This window comes from Engystomops pustulosus, chromosome 4 (genome assembly GCF_040894005.1).
Source record: "Engystomops pustulosus chromosome 4, aEngPut4.maternal, whole genome shotgun sequence".
In the NCBI taxonomy this organism is placed as follows: Eukaryota; Metazoa; Chordata; class Amphibia; order Anura; family Leptodactylidae; genus Engystomops; species Engystomops pustulosus.
Window position 1 is genome coordinate 158787576 of NC_092414.1, and position 26497 is coordinate 158814072.

The following is a 26497-nucleotide window of genomic DNA, read 5'->3' on the forward strand; positions in this document are numbered from 1 at the left end:
TCTTGGATCCTCGACTTCCTGATCAAGAGAGTTTCAAAAACAGAGAGAGATTGGCAGCACTCCAGATACCTCTACACGTTGGCTTCATTAAAATTCTCCTTTATTTAAATAACCGCACACATTTAGAATGGACATTACAATGATCTACGTGTTTCGACACGGCAGCGTCTTAGTCATGATCCAGGGAAACGTGTAGATCATTGTAATGTCCATTCTAAATGTGTGCAGTTATTTAAATAAAGAAGAATTTTAATGACGCCAACGTGTGGAGGTATCTGGAGTGCTGCCAATCTCTGTTTTTGAAACTGTTATAACTTTGGAACACTTTAACATATCTAGGAGATTTTGAAATTCTTTTCTTGTGACATATTGTACCCAATGTTAGTTGAAAAATTTGGGTGATATGTTTGCATTTAGCATAAAAAAAAGTTCAAAATGTTTTGCGTTCCAGGCAGATCTGGCGGTCTGGGTAAGTATTCCAAGATAAAAAGATGTCTAACAACTCGCATTGTTAGTAAAACTCTATTTTCTTTATTTGTATTCCATGGTCTATGACCATGAAAGAATGGGGTCCAGCATCCAGGCACAACGTAGGTGGAAGTATTAAACTTCTGTTTATTTCATCTGTATTAAAAACATAAAAAATGGTACCATTAATAGGGGGGGAAGGGATCTGACGCGTTTGGAACTTAAACAAAGTTCTTAATCATAGGCTATGATTAAGAACTTTGTTAAAGTACAAAACGCTTCAGATCCCTTCCCCCCATTAATGTTACCATTTTTTATGTTTTTAATACAGATAAAATAGAAGTTTTATACTTTCACCCACTTTTTTGTGCCTGGATGCTGGTCCCCATTCTTCCATGTGTTCCCAAACTGTCGGCTCAGTATTCTGTGCATGCGTAGGTCATTTTCTGATTTTCTATTCAAGCTTGCATGATTTATGCACAGTATTTTCTCCACTTTTAAAAGATACAAATAAAGAAAATGGAATTTTACAAAATGAGTGATGGATAATTGATACATCTTTTTGTCTTGAGATAGTCATACCACCCAAATAACTTGGTAACTAACACAATTTTAAGCATTGACTATTTTTTTGGGATGTTATGAGGCTTAGAACTTTGGCTTTGATCTTGCACATTTTCATGATAATCAACTAACTTAGAGAGTCACTTAGATAGGTTCCATAGGTTTGTTCTCAAGTTGAATTTATATGTAAGTCGAAATTGTATATTTCATAATTGTAGATCCAGAGAAAAAAAATGTTTTGGCCCTGTGAGAATTGGAGCTTCAAAGTTTTTTGCTTTAATAGGACCAAGGATTATCAATAAAGCTTCATAAGAGACACCTTACAGCTGATCATTGCAGTCTGAGACTATAGTAAAGCATTTAGAGAGCTTTACCAGAGGTCACAGTGGGCCGAGGGGTCCGTCTTTAACTAGGGTTCGGCTGTAAGTCAGGGTTCCTTAAGTAGGGAACCAACTGTATTGTATTGATAAGATTTCATTAACTCTTTCCTGATGGAGGAAAAGAAAATCACAAATTCTTCATTAGGATTCTTACATTTTTTTTCTCTGTTAATTGTACCACAACATTAATATATTAATAAATGGTTAATGTGTCTGCCACTTAAAATATTTCCGAGAATGCCACCAAAAGAAACCAACTGGCTTTTGCAAAATGGCCATTGAGTAGGTGACGCCACCAATCCGTGGTGGAGATATGAAAAGGAAACTCCTTAATCGTGTTTTAGGAAGTCGAGTTAAATAAAAGAATGGACATGCTCATTACTTACTGAGTTTGGGAGAGATGTATTTCATGTTTATGGTGTGGGCTCTCCTGGATATACTTTTTCGTGATCAATTTTGTAACAGTTTATAATGAAATTGAGTAGATTGAGAGTTTATGCATGTTTGAATGTGTGTACTTGTGTCTTTTTTTGAATATTAATTCGTTATGTTACCATTCTTTATGCTACCATGTTAGTTCAGTTAGCAAAAGGTACCTTTAAGATGATTTCTTATCCATGTAATATTCCCCATTGCACATTTGTTTTTTTTATAGAAGTTTATATGTGTGTTATTGCTATTATTCCCTAATTACCTACCTTGATGACATTTACAGGAGGTGACTGTAGGGTGTTTCCCTTGAATAAGCTACTCCAGGGGTCCCCAAACTTTTTACATAGGGCGCCGTTCACTGTCCCCCTTAGACCATTGGAGGGCCAGACGAAAGTTTAAAAATAAATAGCGGTAATAGTAATAGTCCCCCCTCAATTAATTATTTAACATACAGCACCCCCTTGTGAACTATTTTATATATTGGGCCAATTAATTATTAATTACTGAATATGCCTCCCCCATTTATTAGTAGATTGCCCCTCATAATTAATTATTTCCTAAACCCTCACCATTAATTATTTCCTATGCTGCCTCCCACCATCAGTTATTTCCTACGCTGCCTCCACCATTATTACCTATGCTGCCCCCCACCATTAATTATTTCCTATGCTGCCCCCACCATTATTTCATATGCTGCCTTCCACCATTAATTATTTCCTATGCTGCCCCCCACCATTATTTCCTATACTGCCCCCCATAATTAGTTCCTGTGCTGCCCCTCATAATTAATAATTTCCTATGCTGCCCCCTCACCATTAATTATTTCCTATGGTGCCCCTCATAATTAATTATTTCCTATGCTACCCCTCATAATTAACTATTGGCCCCCAGCCGCCACAATCTTTTGATTGCCCTTTTTAATAAAAAATAAAAACCCTGTACTCACCCAAGTCTCCCGCTGCGGCAACGCATCCTAGTTCATGGAGCGATGTGCGCCGGGGTTGTCTTCTGGCCACATCGCTCCAGTAATAGTGCTCGAGTGGCCGTTTCCGGCCGCATCAAGCACTATACAGTGATGGGCAGGACCTTCCTGTCTGGACAGACGGAAGCTCCTGCCCAACTGCTGAAGGCCGTGGGGGCCCGGCGCTGGCGTGCCCACATGCTGCCCGCTGGCCGTCGTTTGGGGAACCCTGGGCTACTCCATCATTTACATCACCAACTCAGGTGTTTTTAAATTGCACTAGTAACACTTGCGTTATCAGATCATGACTAAGACGTGCTGCGTCAAAAGGCGTTGATCGCATGCACATATATTGTTGTGTTCCTAAGATGATTATTAAGAAGACTGATTTTATTACCCCTTGTGGTTTCCTGTGAGTGCCGAGCTTTTTGTACAACATTAATATGTTTTATTATTCTTTGATCACAGTGATTACAGCAATACCTCATTCATATACTTTTCTTTATTTTTAATGAATAAAAACTAAATTGGAGCAAATCTATTTTTGTAGCATTTGTAGCTTTAAATTTTTTAAACATTAATGAAGTTAAAATGCTACATATGCCCTTTTAAAAATTCCTTGGTGGGATCGTTTTCAAAATGGGGGCACTTTTTATTGTCTTTTTCTGTTCTGGTATCTCAGGGGATCTGCAAATGCAACATACAGTAGACCTGTATTCTAGTCCAGCAAATTTGCCAACCAAAATCTCAGAGCTCGACTGTTTTTAACACATCTGGTGTATTTACTTATTCAGGAGAAATCGCATAACAAACTCTGGAGTGCATTTTTTTTAATACCTTAAAAAAATAAATATTTGGGGGCCAAGCAACATTTTTTTGCAATATGTAATCTGTCATTTTGATAGATTCTTTAAAACGGGTATAGTTTTCAGGATAGGATATTTTGTTGGGAGTATAACTGTTCTGTTATATCAGGGGCTCTGCAAACACCTGAAAACTATTCCATCAAAATCTGCCCTTCTAAAGCTCAATGGCCCTCCTTCCCTCCTGTTCCCAAAGAGTATGTTGCATCCGAATTTCAGTTGTCTCATAATCAGGAGCAACTCCTAAACATGTTTTTACATACATTTTCTCTTTAAGTTTACAAAATTCTGTAAATTTTGGGGCCCACTGAACTTATTTATGACTGTTAACAAGCTTATTTCACAATGTTTTGAATAATGTGAGGGGGTGATGTTTTTTAAAATGTGGTAAAATGTGGTTACATTAATAGTACTTGTAAACCACCAATAAAAATAGAAATGGTGTCTAGAATAATTCCAAAGTTTTCTTGACAATTTGAAAAATTGCTACTCAATTTGCAATCTTTCTAGCAATATAAGACAAAACGACACTTAAAAATTACGCTAGAAAAATGCAGGTATATGATAGTACCAATATGATTAGTAAGACTATCTGTTCGAAAAATGCAAAACATATCAACCAATGTGACACATATAAGTTTTAAAAAATAGGCTCAGTCATCGAGGCACAAATAAGCTTTGTCATTAAGGGGGTTAAAACTAGCAGTAAATTACAGTAATTTTTGTTTTTTTCCGTCATTGCATTGAAAGAGTCCCATTTAATTGTAGACTTTGAGGATAGACCAGAGATCCGCACTCCTGCCTATCCTCAAGGTCATTATTACAGACTTTTCATAATTTACCAAAAAAAACTAAATGTTCAGATTTACTGAAATCTCACATTTCCTACAGTCTCTTAAAACCCAATCCACAGACCTAATTCTTAGTCCACCATTTGAATAAATATGCTAAATTTATGCCATGGCAGTCACTTGGCAGAGATTTGGCCCAGTAGAGGCTGTGGTAGCAGAGATTTGTGATGCAGTTCAAGACAGTGACACCATAGTTCAGTCAAAATTAGGTCTTGCCTGCATTTATTCAAGCAGCAGGTAGTAAACAAAACAGGCTTCACATTCAGGCATCAAACATAAACAAAATTCTACCCGTCTGGGAGCTAGCTAAACAGTAAGTTCCCCTAACTCACCACTAAAACTTAAAGTCACCTATATGGACATCGCTGTTCCAGGCATGGAAGTCAGGCATGGAGGGCACTCTTGTCAGCTCTGCTCTCCTCAGTAACCTTTTGAAGTTCATTTTCATGAAAGACAGGTAAAGTTTATAGTTTGTTAGGACAAAAGATTAGGTAAAGGTAGTGTAGAGCTTAATAGTCAGAAAGGAATCTACCATTCAGTATACCTCAGTTAGTGTATCCCTGATAGCAGGTTCCCTTTAGGTAGATCTGTCAGCAGGAACTGTAATTGAACAGTGGCTAAGGCCACCATTCTCAGCAAAGTGAGAGTGTTTAGGGACATATGCTCAACTGGTAATACACAGGTGTAATTTCATTGTAAGTATGTTAATGAAATAACAGAATTAGCTGAATTTATGAGCAGGTACAGGATACAAGTTTTTACTAAAATAGACAAGAAAATCATGTCTCTAAAAGGTTAAACTTATACCTTTTCATTATGTGCAGACTATTTTTATTTAATGAACTTTCTGATCTTTAAAGTTATTGGGGTTGTCAATTACCGTACTTTGGGTGTTAAAGTTTCCAAACAAAACATTATTACATGCTTAGTTTGCAGGTACACTTTTCATATATTAGTACATATCAGGGTAAGTGCAGCCACTTGCATTCCATGCATCAATTTGATCCCAGAAGTAAACATTTTAATCAAAGTGGTATGTGTGACAAAAAAGAAAGCAATGGTGTTCGGAAAAAAGAAGAAAGGAGCTAGAAACATATTGTTTTGTTTCACTTGTTTGTTTTGTTTGAGATCATAGTCATTTTAATTAAATTTATTGTTTCTCGAGAATTCTAGAAGAGCTGTTTAAATTTCCTGATGTTGTGCCGTATGTTTACAGATATATCAGAAAGCAGTAAACATCTCAGACATCTGTCCACAGTGTGTCATTTACAACCTTTACTCCTTCAAGGAGTTAAACAAAGAGCTTATTTGTGACCATCAATTTTTTTGCCATTACCCTTATAGCTAATCTTATTGTTCATTAACTCTACAAAACATCATTCTCTTTGAAAGTTGTGACCTATGCTTTAGACTTTTGCTGTCTCTACACATGCCCATAAATGCTCAACAGCTTGTGGCAAGATGGAAAGAACAATTAGATCTGCATAATACATTATATATAACAAATCCCTATAATAAACTACTCATACATCAAAAAGTGATGTCAGGTCCATAAAATCAAGCTTAGTATTCCTTAATTCATTTAGCAAATTCTACTACACTAACAAGTGTGGCCCCATGCAAACCATTAGGCAACTCAGAAGTAGTGCTAGTGCAGAGAAGCAAAGAAGAAAAGTGATGGAGAATCTCTGGTTAAAATGACAAATGTAAAGGTAGCAAGAAATTTTGGCACATGATAGCATTAGCGGGTGTTAAAATGACTTCCTACACTTCGATTAAGCAGTCTACAAGCTGCTTGAAAAATGCTGGTCAGAAAGAGACCATGATTTAGAGTTTTTTAATGTGTTAGAAAAGCTTTATAGATCTGCAGCACCGGAAGATCACAACACAAATATTCACATGTTTTCATAAGACCTCCTGGTTCCAAAACCACATATTAATGGCTAAACAACCAATTCTTTTTCTCTGGTGGAACTGCAAAAGGTTAGTTTGTACATCAGTATTATGCGAAAAAAAGATTTTCTTCTATAACTCCTTGTTGTAACCCCATTTGTCCTTTCTCCCCCATACTACACCTGGCCAACTGAATGAGAAGTCAAATTCCCACACAAGAAGTCTATCTAAAATAAAGAAACAATGGAAGGGCTCCAGCAAAAGCAGGTGAGGATTCCAGGTAGTTTAAAAAGTATCAAAACGAATTTATTAGATCCAGGTTAAAAAAGCACTTGCAAGTGCAAGGGAAACGGACATGGATACACTGGGGAATAACACAACAAAACAGAGCTTGCGGTAACGCGTTTCGGACTAACGCAGCCTAGTCCTTACTCATACCTAGCTCAAGTAACCTAAGACGGAGTTTAAGTATGACCTAGTGGTGACTCCGGTTAGGTTTACGGTGATGTCAAGAGACCCGCCCCCTGAACGATCAAGGAAATGACCGCAGTATGGAATGAAATAGAAAACAAAAAAATGCAAGAAAAAACAAAATAGGTAATAATACAGAAAACAAAATTGATTTGCATAGAGGTAATACATTAGTAGAAGTACATAAGATCTTGTTTGAAATTTAAACCTTTCGGCGACCGGGTTTCAAGATTGAGGATCCAGAAGGCTTCCCTGGAGAACAGTGCCTTCTTCCAGTCTCCTCCCCTTACAGGTTTAGGAACCTGTTCAATAGCTATAACTATATGTCAGATTATGAAAACAACTCTCTCCCCAAAGAACAGGGTCCAAAAAACGGCAAAGCTGTGGCCAAAGTGGCCACAAAAGACACCGCAGAGGGGGCAGGAAACACAAAGGACAACGCAATAAAACGCACCTACACCACCAGACAGACCAGGAAATAAATCCAAGTGTACCGTGTCAAACGTCCCAAAACCATTCAATTTATCATAACACCGATGATACCAGCATTCTGAACCTGTCTGCTACCATCTTGTCGCAAGACCAAATCAAGGTCCTAAAGAAGGGCTTCACTTTTGCTCCTACCAACAACATGGACCTCTATCACACTATCAAGGATGTCAATAAATTTATTAGATTACTTACTGTCAAGAAACACTTCTATAATCAACAGGATAGACAGGATCCAACCATTAGAGAACCCCCCAATATGGTCAGCAACACTGGGAGGGAAAATTTTGACCCAAAGTCGAAGTTTGGAGAACAGGTCCTTCTACTCAACCTCATAACAGAGGATACGAGCGAGAATCAATCTACTGATATTCTGGACACTTCCAAGCTCATATCCACCAAGAACCCTACTTTCTACCCGGTGAATGCCAGATCTACTGAAATGGACATGTTTCAAGAACTAGTCGAGTTGGAACTGAAATCCCTACGGGACTCTTCTTCCCTAACCCCATGTACCTCTAATCTTACTGGCAGGGAACGCAAGGCTATCACACAACTACGTAACAACCCTAATATTTAGAAAAAATATTTCACTACCGTGTAGAAGAAAGTAGAAAAAATAAGCCGGCTCACCCAACCATCAGACCGTCTTAGTCGTCCACACTCCGTGAAAATCCTCTGGTGCTCGGATAGCTAGTCCATAGCCGTGTAGCAGATCCAGGGAAAAGGTACAAATTACCGGCACTTCAAGAAGGACGTCAAAGGGTGCAATAACAAGTGTTTCCTTTATTAGTTTAAAACGCCATAGACACGAGGACTGATAGGTTGCCGCGTTTCGACGGAGACCGTCTTAATCATAACCTGCAGGTTATGATTAAGACGGTCTCCGTCGAAACGCGTCAACCTATCAGTCCTCGTGTCTATGGCGTTTTAAACTAATAAAGGAAACACTTGTTATTGCACCCTGTGACGTCCTTCTTGAAGTGCCGGTAATTTGTACCTTTTCCCTGGAACCCTAATATTTACATCCGACCCTCGGATAAAGGGGGTTCCATAGTTGTACTTGATAAAGCCCTATATAAACGTGAAATTGAAACCATGCTACATGATCCCGATGTATATACCAAATTACCTAAAGATCCCTCAGAAATCATTACCTCTAATCTCAGGTCTCTACTCCAAGAGGGCATGTACTTAGGTATTCTCGATAATCATATGGCTGATTTTCTATTACCTCAAAATCCAGTCATACCATCGTTTTATGCCCTGCCTAAAACACACAAACAAATCTTCCCTCCACCCTTCAGACCCATTGTGTCCAGTATTAATTCTCTTACCGAACAACTCAGTGCATGGCTTGACAAGTTATTACAGCCCTTAGTGTCCCGTCTCCCAGGCTTCTTACAAGATTCCAAAAGTGTTCTAAATGTTATGAATAATTTCCCCTGGGATCCTACATATAGTTGGTTAACTTGTGATGTCACTGCTTTGTACACATCCATTCCTCACAACACAGCAATCATGGCACTCAGATTCCATTTAGGCAAATACAGTAATTACAATATCACATTACAAGAGTACATCATCTCAGTGCTTTCATTTTTGCTATCCAATAACTTTTTCACTTTCAACAACATCTTTTACATTCAAAAACTCGGCTGCTCTATGGGCGCTATTTTTTCCCCTTCACTAGCCAATCTATATATGGCATACTGGGAAGAGCAGTATTTATTTTCTTTTGACAATCCCTTTTTGACCTGCATCACCTGGTATGGACGGTACATAGATGACTGTCTCCTGGTCTGGAATTCCGACCAGGAGGCAGTCATCGATTTTCTGGCTTACCTCAATCATAATCCCCTCAACCTTAAATTTACTTTCTCTCACCATCCATACAATATGCCTTTCTTGGTCATCATGCTATGTGCTAATACACAAACACATTCAATACCAAGTTGTTCCGTAAACCTACTGCAGGTAACACTCTCCTACACGCTACCAGCTGTCATCCTTCACACACAGTTAGAAATTTACCTATAGGAGAATACCTCAGGGCTAAACGCTCATGCACACTCGACAGTGATTATGGTCATGAAAGTTTAACAATTGAGAAAAGACTTACGCAGAGAGGATATACACGCAAACTCTGCAAAAGAGCCAAAAACATTGTAGACAGGAAAAACCGTACAACTTACCTACAACCAAAACACAAGAACGACACTTCTATTTCATCTCGTGTCACTTTCAGTACTCACAAAAAATTGATGATCAAGCTATTTGTTTTGACCAAGGTGACTGGGTGTATGTTCTGTTCAATATCAAAAAGAAAAATGGATTTGTCCTGTAGGGACAATACCACCCATTTGTCACATAAAATTTAACTTTTATTTCTAATTAGTTTTAAAAAGTCAATAGTGGATCAGAGATCATTTAACTATAGGTGAGATTTAAAACTATCAGACAGATGTGCAAAGATGGAAGGGAGTGATGGTGTGGAACATATAGGGCAATTGGTCATGAGATTATTACCCAGCTGAGTGGTCTAACTCCCATATGATCCCTCAGATCTCCTATATGTAGACTGTGATGCAGTACATCCAAAGCCCAACAACACTCCTATTGCATGGCCTCAACCAGCTAAGGGGAGGGGGGGAGAGGGGAGTAAAATTCCTCTCTCTTGCCCTATAGATAGTTTCCAGTCATTCCATCACACATACAGCTTGTATAAGCGCTAGATTGCGGACCACTCCGGCACTCTGCTGAGTCTAAAATAGCCCCGGTACCCCTGAGGACGCCACGTGCAGTGGCGAAACATGTCGGGGGGGCTAGTCTCTAATTTACTATTTTAGACTTAGCGCTTATACAAGCTGTATGTGTGATGGCATGTGTTGCATTGTACAGCCGGTTATGAGGCAGTGAAGAGGTACACAATTCACTATGGAGTTTAAGTACTGCCGGCGCCTCACTGTCTAGCTTTGCTCCCTAGAGCACCAATCTTATGTCCCTGATCAGTATCTTAGGGAAGTAGGCATCAGTAAGTATCATTTCTTATATGACCCTCTTTCACAAGAGTTATTATGCTTTGTGGCTAGCATTATTTCTTGGGCGGGGGGCAATATGGGGTACTGTGGCTATAATAAATTATATTTTATAAGGGCATAGTGACTGGCGTTATTTCTGGGGGCACTGTGGCTATAATAAATGATATTTAATGGGGCATAGTGGCTGGCATTATTTATGGGGCGGCAATGTGGCTATAATTTATATTTTATGGGGCATAGTGGCTGGTATTATTTCTTGGGGGGTACTGTGGCTATATTAAATGATATTTAATGGGACAAAGTGAATTGCATAATTTCTGAGGGGGAACTGTGGCTATAATAAATTATATTTTATGGGGTTTAGAGGGTGGCATTATTTCTGGAGGGGCACTGTGGCTATAATAAATGATATTTTATGGGGCATAGAGGCTGGCCCTATATAATGCCAGCCTCTATACCCCATAAAATACAAGTTATTATAGCCTAAGTGCCCTATAGACCCCCCCCCCCCCCGTAAAAATATAATACCAGCCATTCTTGTCAATGATCGAGATATGAGAGGCGTTGCTTACATATGCCTACTTCCCTAACAATCTATGCGGATACAAGAGACTGCCGCTCAGTCTAGTGAGGGAAGCTAGACATTGGGGCCCAGCAGTACACAAACTCTGTAATACCTCCTCACTGACTAGCGACCGGCTGAGCGATGCATGTGCTCAGAGTGGAGACGCGCAACCGTTCTTCACTTCCCGGTGCATATGTCCAAGGTGTGGTGAGCTGACAGAAGGGAGGGGGGATCCACAGTGCATCCCCCTATATAATGCCAGCCTCCATACCCCATAAAATATAAGTTATTATAGCCAAAGTGCCCTATATCCCCCCCCCCCCGCTCGCACAAATATAATACCAGCCATTCTTGTGAACGATCGAGATATGAGGGGCATTGCTTACATATGCCTACTTCCCTAACAATCTGAGCGGAAACAAGAGACTGCCACTCAGTCTAGTGAGGAAAGCTAAACATTGGGGCCCAGCAGTACACAAACTCTGTAATACCTCCTCACTGACTAGCGACCGGCTGAGCGATGCATGTGCTCAGAGTGGAGACGTGCAACCCTTCTTCACTTCCCAGTGCATATGTCCAAGGTGTGGTGAGCTGACAGAAGGGAGGGGGGATGCAATTAAGCAGACAAAGGTTTACATTTCAAATGCCCCTGCCTCCAGACTAAAGACAAGATTCTGGAAGGGAGCAAGGTAAGATGAAGTAAAGGATTATAATGAATCAAAATGATTCAAAGACTAACCAAAAGCAGATTTGTATCTGCAACATCCCCCACTGGGGCCTAGGCTTTTCTTGGGGCCTGGAGGCAGCCGTTGCCTAGAATACCGGAGTGACTGGTGGTTGCGGCCTAGGCACGCTGATGTCACGGTGCTTGGTATGGGAACCGGAGGGCTGGTATGGGAACCAGTAGGTGGTGTGTAAGAAATATGGAGGGAGAGGCTGAGGTACTGGTTCTCCCTGGGGCAACCTCTTAGTGTCTGTAATATATGTCCTAGGTAATGGATGGGGAGCTCCTGGTGGTGATACAGCTGTAACCAGGGATAAGACGGAGGCAACATTGTGAGAAATAACTCACAGTTATTTATTGGAACAACTGCAGGCAAAGGGCCGAAACGATCTCAGAACAGATGCCGGATTGTTGGAGATTCCGGATTACTGGAGTGGTCATGGAGAGTGATCCTCAGGAGTAGATTCACCAGCCTGGTAGTAGATACAGGCTGGGATGGAGGCTGTGTCCAGATGTGGATGCTGCAGCCCTTATCCTGGGTCTTGCTGTGTGTCTGTGCTAGAGGTGCACAGACACTCTCTCTTCCTCTCAGTGTGGAAGATGTGCTCTCTAGGAGAGCTGGGGTCTAAGAGCTGCTCATGTGGTGAGAGCATGTGCTCAGAAGCAAGACTCAGGCCTAAGACCTTTAGAGGTCTGTCCTAAGAGCAGACCTGTGATGAAAGGCCTTTTGCTCCTCCCTGCCCAGGGGTTTTGTCATGTCATGTGGATGTCATATCACACATCTCGTAACCCTTGCCTGTACAGGCAGTATCTACAGCTGCTGATGCCTAACAATAACTGTACTATCCCAAAGGTGAGTTGCGCAGGCTCACCTGCTGGGGAGATACAGATAAAGGGCCTCATTTGCAAACACTCCGCTGCCCATGTGTTAATAGGTGTGTTGCGTTTTGAACATAATATGGGCTTTTGGAACCTGTCATCACTGAAAAATGGCCTTTGTGATGTCAGGTTCCCTTTCAGAATGTAGACTGAAAAATAGCTTATAGCAGTGATGGCAAACCTTTTTGAGACCGAGTGCCCAGACTACAACCAAAACCCACACATTTATCACATAAGTGCCAATATAAGCAGTAATTTATTTATTTGTTGAACTGTTCTCCTAACATAACAGCCTACTAAGGACACTGATATGAGATACTTCCTTGGCGATTAAAGGGTTAAAATAGAACTGAGATTAGTAAATCTTGACTTGTTTGGAACTGCAGTTAGATTCTTTGAGCCCTATCTGGTGAACTATGTGCTGAGCTTAATGGGGTATTCTCGTCTGGGCACTCACATTCAGTTTCACTAATCTTCCATATGTAAACATTTCTTCAATTGGATGTTATTAAAAAAAAAATGTTCCTGTGTGAAGATAATTTCTCATAAATGTAGTCATGTTGTCCCTTAGAAACCAGATAGCTTCCTCGGATACGACCACGTCACACTCTGGCAGCAGTGGCCAGACATGCGCTATAGAGTCCTGCCTGACCATCTGGATTCAGTGATCATTACCACAGGACGGCTGTGGGACTTGCAGTAACTCCTGGACATTACATATACAAAACCTTTTTGTTTATTTGTGCAGTCTCTCAGGCAGAGGTGGCCGTATCCGAGGAAGCTATCTCGTTTCTAAGGGACAAAATGACTACATTTATGAGAGATTATCTTCACACAGGAACATTTTGAAGAAATGTTTATATATGGCATATTTATCAAACTGAATGTGAGTGCCCAGACGAGAATACCCCTTTAAGTGCCCACAGAGAGCACTCCGTGTCCCACCTCTGTCACCCGTGCCATAGGTTCGCCACCACTGGCTTATACTATTTTGCAACATAACACATGCATGACACAAGTTTCAGTTAAAAGAAAACGTGTTAGGGTGACTTCACCACCCACAGGACCATGTGGACTGCCCAAAATCGGTCTGGCCGCAGAAATAAAAAAATATACCTACCTCAGTCCTGAGCTCTGCCTGCACAACCATTCAGTAAAGCCAGCTTAGTATACCACAGCATCTCTGAGCATGTGCCATAGGCACAGAACATTGCCAATGAAGATCAAGAGATCCTTCAGATGAGCAGAAACTTTTTTTTTTTTAAAAGCCTCGACAGAACTATATGATATAGGTCGATTTGGGACATTAAACCACAGCCCACATTCATCAACAGTTATTTCATTTTTTCTTTATTTTTTCTTTATTTGGCAATTTAGGAACCCTACTTTGGTATGTTGAGCATGAACGCCTGAACCCAATTACATAGTTGTTAACATTGTGTTTACAAATCATTAACATAATGTTAACAATGTAATGCATACATTAACACATATGGTAACATTGCCTTAACAGGTTTGTTTGTTAACAGTATGTTACGTTAAAGCTCTGTAAATGAAAAGTTAACAGCTATGTAATCAGGCAAATCTCTTCTCACTTGTTGTGATCAGGGCCGGATTAAGGTTGGTGGGGGCCCCTGGGCGCAAAATCTGGTTGGGGCCTCCATTGAATGTAGTCCAGACAGGGAACAGCAATCGCTATATACTGCTGCTGAGCAACCCCTGTATACAGCTCCCAGTAATCACTATATACAGCTCCCCCAGCAACCACTATATACAGCTCCCCAGTAATCACTATATACAGCTCCCCCAGCAACCACTATATACAGGCCCCCAGAACCACTATATACAGCACCCCCAGCAATCACTATATACAGCACCCCCAGCAATCACTATATACAGCTCCCCCAGCAACCACTATATACAGCTCCCCTAGCAATAACTATACACAGCCCACATTAACCACTATATACAGCTATCCCAGCATCATTATATACAGCCCCCAGCAATCACTAAATACAGCTGGCATCGCCCACGTTTGGTGGGGGCCCCTTCAAGGGCAAAGTGGGGGGGGCACCCCCGTTACAATCCAAACCCTAGTTGTGATGTGTTTGAAAACGCATGCACTTCTGCCAAGTGTGAACACATCCTTAATTAACCATTAATGTCACATGTCAACTAAGGGTGTCAGCTTAGCCAGGCTCACAGGCTAAGCCTCCATTATACTGGCATCAGTCACAGGTTTTAACCCTTAAAGTGCCGCCATCAAATGAAATAGAGGCACTTAAGTGATGCACTGTATAAGCATCTTTGAATCTTTAATTCGGCTCGCGCCCCCGTGATCAGAGGGCGTCAGCCAGTTGCCAGAACAACCACAATCCTAACCAAGGGTTCCATGGCTCATAGCAGTATCTGTGAATGAGCCTGCCATCGCCAAGCAGTTCTTTTACAGATCTAATAATTTTTCAATATACTACAATACAGTAGTACTGCAGTATATTGTGTAAGTGATCAAACCCCCTAGAAATACAGTAAAAAAAAGAAAGGAAAAAATAATTTTTAAACCTAAAAGGTTAAATCATCTCCATTTCCCTAGAAGACAAATAAAAGCAAACAAATAAAATCATAAACAAGTAAGGTATAGCCAATTTACAAAATGCCTGCTCTATCAATATATAAAAACAGGTATATTCGGTAGTTCCTAGCACTAATGGGAATATGGGAAAATCACCACTATTTTGCCATTTCACAACACATATAAGTTTGAATAAAAACTAATCAGCAAAACTACAGTCACAAAAATGGTAGTCATGAAAACGTAAAATGGAAAAAGTCCAGGGGGCGTAGTCTTGGCATGCAGAGAGTGTAGACGCATTCTCTTGGAGCTCCTGCTCCCCAGACCTCATTAAGTGTCATAAGTGACCCCAAGACCGTGCTGCCACCGGGCAATGCCTAAAGGAAGGGGACTCAAGATTACCCCAAAGCCAAAGCTGCTACTGGGCTATCTCCGCACCCGACCCGCGCCAGCAGCTGAGGATAAGAAGATGGTCGCCATGGAAGGCGCCTCACCACGTGCACCGGAAGCTGTGGCTATCCAAGAGCACCACCCCCACCTTCCCCACTGCGGGTGGCGGGAGCTGTGAGGAGTGCATCTCAGAAGGACCACAGAGCGCAGGTACACACCAGACCAGTGTGGCGGGAGGCGCCGCTGCAGCACGTGTCCAGGCACGTGACCTCCATGATGCTTTAAAGAATCTGCCCACTATAAGGTTCTTTGATTCCATGATCTCCAGGATGGAGAAGATGCAACATCAGTACTTGGATGAGGTGCACCACACTTTATAGCAATTGGGGTCCAGGGTGGGCTTTGCTGGAGAGACAAGCTTCCTCCCAGGAAGACAGGCTGACACAGTTGGAACGGAGAGTGGCCTCACAACAACGCATGCTTTGCTCACTGATCTTGCAACACAACGACCTAGAGAATCAGGGCCCCTGTAATAATGTGAGGGTGAGTGGCTTACCATAGGAGGCTGCTGGAGAGGATCTTCGTTATGTTGTCTCTGCAATCTTCAATGAGGTCTTAGGGGACCCACCCCTGACTCACCCATTGAACTTGACATGAGCCCATAGAGCCCTAGGCCCTAAACCGACCGATCCTACAAACCCACGAGATGAGGTATGCAGAATACATCATTATCTTACCAAGGAGCGGCTGATGAGATGTGCCGCCTAACACATCGTGGGACCCCTATACAAATTCTACCTGATCTTTCTGCATGCACACTTCAGATGCTACATGTGATGCATTCCCTGCTGGACAAAATTTGAGAGTCCCGTTTCATTTGCTGCTACGAAAAAGAGGCCGCTAAATTCCGGTTTATGAACACAGTGACTTGCCAGCCCTCTTTGAACTGTTGGGCTGCCACCCGTGTGACAACCCTGATTGGCAACAGGCAGTGGTTCCCCTTCGCTCTTGACATAGGCGTAGAGAGGGTCCTAGGGACCAACTCCCTCCACGAGTGCAGTGTCCTCGGCAGGAACACCCAGCTGTCCATTGATGTCTCCACCAGAGAAATTTAGCATTGTATTCTCTCTATCCTGAGCTTGAAGGGGAGATAGCAGCCTGTTAAATTTAAAATGTTGATGCCCTTCCCTACCCCCATGACCCATGTGGGTTAGCCTTATTATGTACCTTGTGATTTAGAGGACACGATTTTCAGGGTTAAGTTTAGTTTCTGCCTTGAGTTATGCTGAGAAGAGATACCCCCACCACTCCTCTGTAGTGGAGGCAGCATATGGAATTAGTGAAAAAACATCATAGTTTCAGAGACATAGTTGGAGAATGGTAAAGTTTAGTCTGGGAACGTAGTCTCCACCTGTATTGTCCTACCAAACCCACACTAGGGACCCCTAGGTGTTTGCCGTATAAAGCAGACACACATGGAATATATATATATATATATCTTCTACCCCTATAGTTTTCTACCCCCATTCAATAGTTTTTTTCTCTTTTCTTTTCCTATTTGACTTTGCTTTCCACTCCTTCTCTCTCCTCTTCCCTGCCCCCCCCTAGGGGCCACTCCCTCACCCTTTCTCTCTTCACACACCACCCTCCTGTCTGCTGGTCTCCTACTGTAAGCTTGTACAATGGATTAAGATTGTCTCATTTAATGTCAGAGGCCTCCGGACTCCTGAAAAGAGACAGGTGTTGCAGCGGGACCTATGGAGATTACGGGCTCAGGTGGTCTTCTTGCAGGAGACCCACTTTTGAAAAGACAAGATTCAGAGACCCTCCAGCCGCAGATTTTCATATTGCTACCACAATTGCTAGGAGGACTCCTGCTCCAAGGGTGTGATCCAGACTGTCCAGCAAGGATGTACTCTGCCGCGATTCATGAAATCGTGCGCCCGATATCCTGCATGTGTCGCTTCCCCGATCAGGTCTGCCGGAGTTCACCTTCTTCTTCCCGATGCATGTAAGTGCATGCCTTGAGACACAAATGTAAATGTTAAATCCCGCGCTCTGTCCGAATCTGTTGGATCATCCGACGGCCCGCCCCCCGAGTCCCCAACGCGATCCCTGAAAAGTCGGGAAACCCAACGAAAATGCGGCCGCGGGACCCTTAGTAAATAAGCCCCACTGTCCCATGGGCCTTTATGCACTCTAGGGCATATGTGGGAGGCCGCTTTGTATTTGTTAAGGGCACCCTACACTCTGTGAGTGTCACCTTCACAAACCTTTATTTACCTAATGTGTGACAGCCCGCTGCTCTGCCTGACTTCCTAGAGGAACTCCAAACCTTCCAAGAGGGCATACTAATCCTGGGGGGGGGCACCTAAATCTAGCCATCTCCCTGGAAATTGATATCTCTGGGGGATCAACATTCCTCTCGAGGGCCCAGCTATGTTGCGTGAGAGAATTTTTCCAGGGAAATCAGTTAATAGATGTCTGGAGGTTACTGATCATTTCCATTTAGATAGAGTAGTAAACACAGAGATTCATACATCACCCCTTTCACACCATTCTCCACTCTCTATTACACTGAGCCTAGCCCCTCCATCTCACTCAATGGGTAGATGTATTCTCAACCATTCCCTCTAACAGGACCCCTTGCATATCCAGGAGATGGAACGGGAACTCATGCAGTATTTTGCCACTAAGTGGGACTGTGTCTCCAACCCCTTAAATTGTTGGGAAGTGCAAAAATGCACTATTCGAGATGTGTTTATGAGAGAACAGGGGGTAGGGTGAAATGGAAAAGATACGCCAGGGCCACTGAACTCCTGGTTCAGATAAAGGAAGTAGAGGAAAGTCACAAAAGAATATAGACCCCAGCCACAAGAGATCCAGGAGCAGCTAAGGGACCTCTACCTAGTGAAGGCAAAGGAATCCCTGACCAAGTGTAGGAAGGTTTTTTACGAAAATGGAAATAAGCCGGGTAAGATCCAGCCAGGGAACTTAGGGCACAAAGATCAGCTAACTACATGCCCCACATTACGGCTACAACAGGATCCAAAATACTGTCCCCTGCTGGAATAGCAAACTCCTTCAGGGAATATTATGCAAGCCCATAGACCCCCCAACCGAGGGTGATATTCGGTCTTACTTAGATTCAGTGGAGGCCCCCTCATTATTTGCAGAGGAGAGAGAAGCAATAGAGGTCCCAATCTCAACAGAGGAACTTAAATTGGCCTTGAGCTCAATGCAAGCCTGTAAGGCCCCAGGCCCTGACGGCTTTACGGTACACTTCAGCATGAATTCAGCATGTGAGTTCAGTTTCAGTTTATGAGTTTTCGGCCAGACGTTCCAGTGAGCACACGATGCGAGCATGCATCAAACTCGCACGTGGTCAATCGGCCTATGAAGTCTATGTGAATGTGAAAACTATGGATGAGTTCCATGTATGGATCCCCTGCTACGTTAAACAATCATGTCACCCTTAAAGGGATTAAGAAAAGCTATTGACATAATTTGCCAGTGGTTTAGAGGTTTTTGCAGATATGTAAAAACAGATCAGATTACACAATTACCATTTTTGTGGCTCAAAAACAGAAAAAACAGATGACAAACGTATCACAAAAATAGACCACCGATCCGTTGTTTGCAGCGTGAGAAGAGCACACAATTTTGCCCAGGCGGTTGAGAAATACATTTTTGTTGTAAATTGTCAGTTTTATGTTAGGATTTGAAATTTTCTATTATAAGACCTACAAGCGTCATATCACCTGCAAATTGATTTCCCCTAACCCCTCTCTATGAGCAATGAAGCATTTCTAGAATATTTTCCATCTTCCTTTTCTCATTTTTCCATTCCTCTTCCCTTTCTATTTCTTTATCTTTATCCTATCAAGAAGTCACCACCCACTGGTTGAATAAGGCAGGTTGATCCTTGACCACAAAAGTTTGGACAGTCCTTTCCATCTGTCCTGACATTTTCTGCATTTTCTGAGAATTGACATATGTATAGTTTTTCTTACTTCTTCATTACTTTCTTCAATGCCTCAAGTGTTTTGCCACAATTAGTACTATTATTCCCTACGCCTCCCTTATTATTTCCGATTTGCAGACTCTATTTAACTTTACCAATCCCTTTTTTAACTTACCGTTTATATACTAGAGCAGCCGACCTGAATATTAGCCGAGGCACCTACTTTTACAACAAAATACTGGGCAAACGTATTTACTCGAGTATAAACCTAGGGTGGGAAATGCATTAGTCACAACCTTCCCTAGTGAAATGCCCATCAGCCTTCCCTCACTTACGAAATGCCCCATGCAGCCCTCGCCCTGTAATGACTTGCAACATACACCATCCTCCAGTATTGAAATACCCTATGCAGCCCCAGCAACGATATTGTAATTTTATAATTTTTATATATTTTTTTCCATCTTTTTTGGAACCCCTTTATCTTTTACTTTTCCTAGTCGCCTATATGCCTGGGATATAGATAGCTTTCGGCCCTTAGAGAATGTTTGCACTTTAACATTACCACTTTAATTGCACTTAAAAAAAAAATCTTTTGGTGGAAAAACATAAAAATATAATATAAATGTTTGGGCTGATTTTATAAACTTTGAAAATAAAGAACTGAAACATCTATAAAAAGAAACTTCTATAAATCTATTCAATTATAAACACTGTCAAGTTCGATAGTCTTCATCATCAGTTCAACTGGCTCAAATAAGAGGCATACATCAGAATATGATGTCATCAGTTATCAAATTGGTGTTGCACCAGTTTTAACTAATAACCAGAACCATAGATGCGCCAAAAACCACAGTACAGCTTAAAGGGAACCTGTCACCACATTTTTACATATACAGCTAGTGACAGGTTCCTATGGAGCCCTATTAACTACCGACACCTTTCTTTTAGCTAAACATTGTTTTCCTTAAATCCACATAAATAAACTTTATCTTATATTCCCTGGAATCAGAGAAGGCTTATCCTGCTCCACCAGGCACTCCTATCTTCCGATTACCATGTTCCATACCTCTTCTCAGCATGTCTTGTAACCAGAGTGACATCATCACAGGTCCTTTAGCCTCCTAACATAAGCAAACTGTACACCATGCATATATCTGATCACATGAAATCACAGCAGTCTCCATAAACTTCTATTCATGCCTATTCTCCATGGATTTCTACTCCTCCCCATCCTCCATGGAGGCTGCTGTGATTTCATGTGATCAGATACATATACAGGTTATATTCTGCAAATGTAACAGGACTTTTGATGATGTCCTCCTGGTCACATGACTTTAAGTGCCCAATGATGTGACAGAGCTTTCCATACAGCAAGATATCATAGCCTGTCAATCAGGAACGAGGAGGCTGGGCATTGCAAGTAAAATTTACAAAGCAGAACAAATTTTTGTAACATTGCAACTCTGGAAAGGAACCATTTAGGGATAAAGGCAATGCTTTTTATTGAAATTTTTTAATGAAACCTTTATTTTGGGTGGGTTAATTTGCATGATAGTTTCTCTATAAATGCCACCCCAGAAACCATATACTGCATTTGTACAAAAACTAATACAGACAGCAGAACAGAGCACAATAACTATTCACAAACCAGGCAATAATTATAATACTGGAGACCGAGAGGCATATGTATAGTGATGGTGACCCCAAAGCAGAAATTAATACTAGGGACCCCAAGAGCAGATGTATAATAGTAGTGACCCCCAGAGCAGACCTATAATACTGAAAACACCCATACCAGGCATATAATAGTGAGGACCCCAGAGAATATGTAAAATAGTGAAGACCCCAAAGCAGACACTGGAGTCTCCTGGAGCAGATGGATAATACTGGAGACCCCTGGAGCAGATGTATAATAGTGAGGACCCTCAGAGCAGAATTATAACATTGGAGACACAAAAGTAGACACTAATACTGGAGACCCCCTGAGCAGACATATAATAGTGGGGATCCTCAGAGCAATTGTATAATACTAGATACCCCAAAGCAGAGACTAATACTTGAGACCCACTGGAGCAGACTTATAATAGTGGGGACCTCCAGTGCAAATATATAATAGTAGTGACCTCCAGAGCAGACCTATAATACTGGAAACACCCATACCAGGCATATAATAGTGATGACCCCAGAGAATATGTATAATAGTGGAGACCCCAAAGCAGACACTAATACTGGAGACTCCTGGAGCAGACTTATAATATTGAAGACCCCTGGAGCAGATGTATATTAGTGAGGACCCTCGGATCAGAAGTATAACATTGGAGACGCCAAAGTAGACACTAATACTGGAGACCCCATGAGCAGACATATAATAGTGGGGACCCTCAGAGCAATTGTATAATACTAGATACCCCAAAGCAGACACTAATACTGGAGACTCCTGGAGCAGACGTATAATATTGAAGACCCCTGGAGCTGATTTATATTAGTGAGGAACCTCGGAGCAGAAGTATATTATTGGAGACGCCAAAGTAGACACTAATACTGGAGACCCCCTAAGCAGGCATATAATAGTGGAGACCCCCAGAGTAGGCATATAATAGTGGAGACCCCAGAGCCTACATATAATTCTGCAGCCCTCAAGAGGAGACAAAAAAGAAAAACAAATTCATACCTGTCCAGGCACATTTGCTCATTCCTGCTGCTCTGCCCCTGCTTTGCTGCCTTTATGTGCTGGCATTAGGACCCAGGGCAGTGCAGGGCAGGTCACAGAGCAGAGGGGGACCCGAGTGGGAACAGCTGGCACGTCCTCATCGCTGAGATCCTCTCCAGCTCCGACGCTGTGATGCCACTTCTCGCTGAGCTCCAACACTGGCACATACAATGTGCACAATATAATGTGCAGCACTCATTGGTATCCTGAGCAGCAGTGCACAGACAACAAAGTGCTTATCACTATCACACATTTTATAAAGGACTCGATCTGAGGAACAAAAATCTTTTAATGGATTTCCCTCCCTCCACGCAAACACAGACTTTGATGGGCCATTCTCCTACCCCTGTGGCCTGTATTTTTCTCTGGGATTTACAAAGGGGGCTCCTCTGGAACTTCCTTGTGTGCACATGGCAGCACCATTAAGTCTGTCCTGTGGGTCTTTGGTTAGGGGCAGTTGTAGTCTGTAAGATGCTTTGCTGAGTGTTTGTAGTTTATCATACTGTAAGTACCCCTCTAGTGCCAAACTAAGGATGAAAAGGGCACTTCAATCTCTGATAACAGTCACTTTTGAGGACTGAGAATGGAGCTCCTTGAAGTCCATCCATCCCGAGGCTCAGTTAGGACATGCCCCATCAATGGTCTTTCTGATATAGGATCACTATTGGTCACATAAAGTCTTGGCACTCTACAATATTTGTCCAGGAGTTGTAAAACAATTTAATATTTGGCGTTGAAAATAGCCGTCCCATGTTATTTTCTGTTTTAGGGGTTACTTATACTTTTTAAAATTTTTTTTTTAAATTAAAACTAGCTTTTTATTATCAATTTGCGTTGCAGCTCTGGACAAGGGCTCCTTTTTTTGTTTTGTTTTACTCTTACAGATGCAGCAACTAAGGATCCAGAATGTCTACAATGCACAGCAGCACTTCCATATTGGCCTATGATCATGCATTATACACGGTTTCCAGTGAACATTTTCTTTTGTTGTGTAATAATTAAAATTACTTAATATCACTCAAAATTGATTAATTAATACATATATGTAAGTAATATACTTTAGAATTTATAAAAATTACCAACAATTCTGAAACATGTTGGATAAATGTGTTAATATGATAGTGTGTTTGGAGACAAAGTAATAAGCAATGAATATCCATGCTGCTTGTAAATTATTCAATAAGCATTGGCTTTTTATTTTTAGCTGAAACACAGCGTTCTTGTGCAGACTGTCTTGCTGTGTGCTCCACAAAAAGCAAAGTACAAAGCAATAAACCTGTCAATATTAGGACAAGGAGTTTACTAGGATGTTGCAGTGTAATTTAAATTACTGACAGAAAAAACATAATACAGAATTAAAGCTCAATGTTCTAAAAGTGATGCAGCAAATAATTTGTCACAGCCTACAACGCCACATTTCTATAAGTAATAAATTATGTCACTATTTCCGGGGCTGAGCTGAAGTGTGTATTTTAAACATTTCTTCCTTATGTAAGGTACAATCTCAGTTTACGTATACCATGCAACGACAAACAAGATCACAGGAAAAGCTGATACTGTGATTTGAACCAGGTTTACCCTGGGAATGTTCTTAATCTCTGAAACTCCTCCGTCTACTCTAATTATAATTCCACACTCCATGCACAGTCTTTAAATATAGACAATGATACTTTATACTGTCTGTAACACATACAAAGAGCAACCCAATGAGAACCCTCTTGCAGAAAAGAATATTTATATATACAGTACTCGTAGTTTGGAAACATAAAACTGACATTGAGTTATCGTCTTTAACATTTGAATATTATTATTGTTGTAAAAATTAAAATTCATGTTTCCTATAAAAAAGTCCACAATAAATGAGATGGTGTTTGAAATATTAAATATCTTCATACATAAAGTTTTATTGTATGCTATGAAAGTAGTCTTTTTCTCTCCCTCTACTGATATATATCTAAATTTTCTAGGGTCCTGCAATGTATCTGCCCAGAATGCTGCTGCTTCTGCTTAGTCCTCACGGCTGAAAGTATAAAACATGCTCATAGCTCCCTCTCATGATGACTGAGATTCGCACAACTTTTTTTTCTGCCTCTTCTTGGTGCTTTCAGCTGCTGAGTGGTTAGATCTAATTGCTCAGTGAGGTCACCAAAAGGTATTTATCGAAAAGCATTGAACAACAACAGGCTTAACACAGACACACAGAGAAAACCCCTCTTGCGCGTTGATTTATGGAAACAATTAGGATTACACTCCAGTTCTTTCTGGGTTGAGAAATCTTGTCGTTACAGACTCATGTTGCAGAAAGCAGGCAGCAGAAATGGAATACACATATATCCAGCTGTTATCATCAAGAACAAGTAAGTTATCTCCGCTTTCCTATGAATAATTAGTCTTCTGGACTTTCAGAGCTTCTCTTTACTTTCACAATAAGAGGGTAGATATAATGTTAACGCAATAAAATATACCTTTCAATGAGTATCTCTATGATATAGGACAGGGTGAGCAGAGTATTCTTGACAGCTCAGTTCACATGCTGCTTTCCATAAGGCATATCTGGAAATGAGTTCCAAGCTTTTCACTATGCTAAGCAATACAAGCAAGTTAACCCAATGACGCATAAGTAGACATTGAGTAGCTATGTTTTATTCATTTTTTCCCTTTTTGTATTATATATTTTACCAATTTTTTTACACTCCCTCAAACTTGTAAAAGTCAATATTTTTATGTCTTTCTATAAACTTGCTATAAACTTTATCATGTCTTTACAGTTCTGTTACATTTGCATTCAACAGTATGTCTGAGTGGTCCTGAATATTACCGCTGCCAAGGTCATCCCATCCTAATCTTCTAAGGACACTCTGGAGAAGAATCTGCTTTTTCAAGTCCAAAGTTTATGGCATTGCCACGAGACAGCAATACAAGCCTGGAGTTATACTGAGCTCTTTTATCACCACTAAAAGCAAAGCGTACAATCAGGTCTTGGACCTAGCAACACAGATCCACCTGAGATTTAAGTTTCATTATGATGTTCATGAACACCCAGATCACTGCACTATAATGCGCAAATGGAGACTAACTTGGATCCTGCCAACTTTGCTCTACATACCATACCTTTATACCGTCTTTCTACTGGGCACACTCTCACAAGCCTGCAATGACATGACTACAGAGCAAACGGCTGCAAACCTGAACTGTTCCAGCCTTGAGCGGCACACCAGAAGTTACGAATTTATGAAAGGGAGTGATGTCAGAATAAGAAAACTTTATTGTCGAACACAGTGGTATCTGTACATTGATAAACGTGGTAATGTGAAGGGTACACAAGAATCAAACTACAGCGACAGTAAGTACCCATGTCTTTCCTTACCAACTGTATAATTTTGAGGCTGGGTCTGCTTTAACATTAGATAAGTGATGGTCATAATTTGCTCCAGTTTATATACATAATCCTAGTTAAATGAGACTAGTGCTTTATTCTTATATTAGGTAGTCACGTACAATGTAAGACAATATATAGTGGCTGCAATCATTTTGGTTCTTGGTTTCTAATTATATGGTCACAATTGGTAATTACTGTTGAGAAGGATAAAAAGTGTCTTAGAAGGTATTCTAACTAAATGGATTTTAATAATGATCTAGCTGGTAGTAATGGAATAAACTTGGACTGTGCCATATGCAGATGGATGAGAACGTGCAAACTGTGATCTATATACAAGGCTTGACAGAGCTTTCTGAACTATTTACTGCATTTGTATAGATTATGCCGGAACTTGTTCGAAATGAACCTGTTTGAAGGAGCACAAAATGCTTTAATTTCCTATTGTATATGAATATATCATATCTCTGTTGAAGAGTGAAGTGTACTTCAGAGCTCAGCTATCTAAGGAGTCTTTTCAGTCTTGAATTTTGCTGTAAATCTGCAACAAGAGCAATACCTTTTTCAGATTTTACAGCGGTTTGTGATACCGATATGTTGCATATTTTTACCTTAGGTATCAAGAGGGAGTTTTTCACTTTGAACTTCATTGCAACCTCATATTTCTGCATTGTACTAATCCATACCAATTCTGCCTTGTCTGAACGTGGTCTTAGAGCAGTCAAACTACATAATGCCCTACACCAAGGGGTAGTAATGCAAATATAAACATATGATCATAACTAGATAGTCTTGGAAATTGAATATACTTAAAGAAACTGCACTGAAAGGCAATAATAATTATTATAGCAGCCATATTACAGAAGTAGTAGACTGTTCTGAGTAGAAGAGCAGGTGGCGCATG

General features: G+C 41.0%; 2 protein-coding genes across 14 annotated transcripts in view; one reads left to right on the forward strand and one right to left on the reverse strand.

Annotated features, from left to right (window-relative positions):
• The window catches only part of FAM227B (family with sequence similarity 227 member B), a 236853-nt gene that overhangs the window by 95688 nt on the left and 114668 nt on the right, over positions 1–26497 (reverse strand). The window lies entirely within an intron of this gene.
• The window catches only part of FGF7 (fibroblast growth factor 7), a 47702-nt gene continuing 45469 nt past the window's right edge, over positions 24265–26497 (forward strand). Inside the window, exons 1-2 of one of the 2 annotated variants that reach the window (XM_072148279.1) lie at positions 24265–24574; positions 24986–25560. In XM_072148279.1, coding sequence (XP_072004380.1) covers positions 25275–25560 — 286 coding nt within the window. In that variant the 5' untranslated portion in view covers positions 24265–24574; positions 24986–25274. The remainder of the gene's footprint in view (positions 24575–24985; positions 25561–26497) is intronic. The other variant, XM_072148280.1, reaches the window with a different exon arrangement.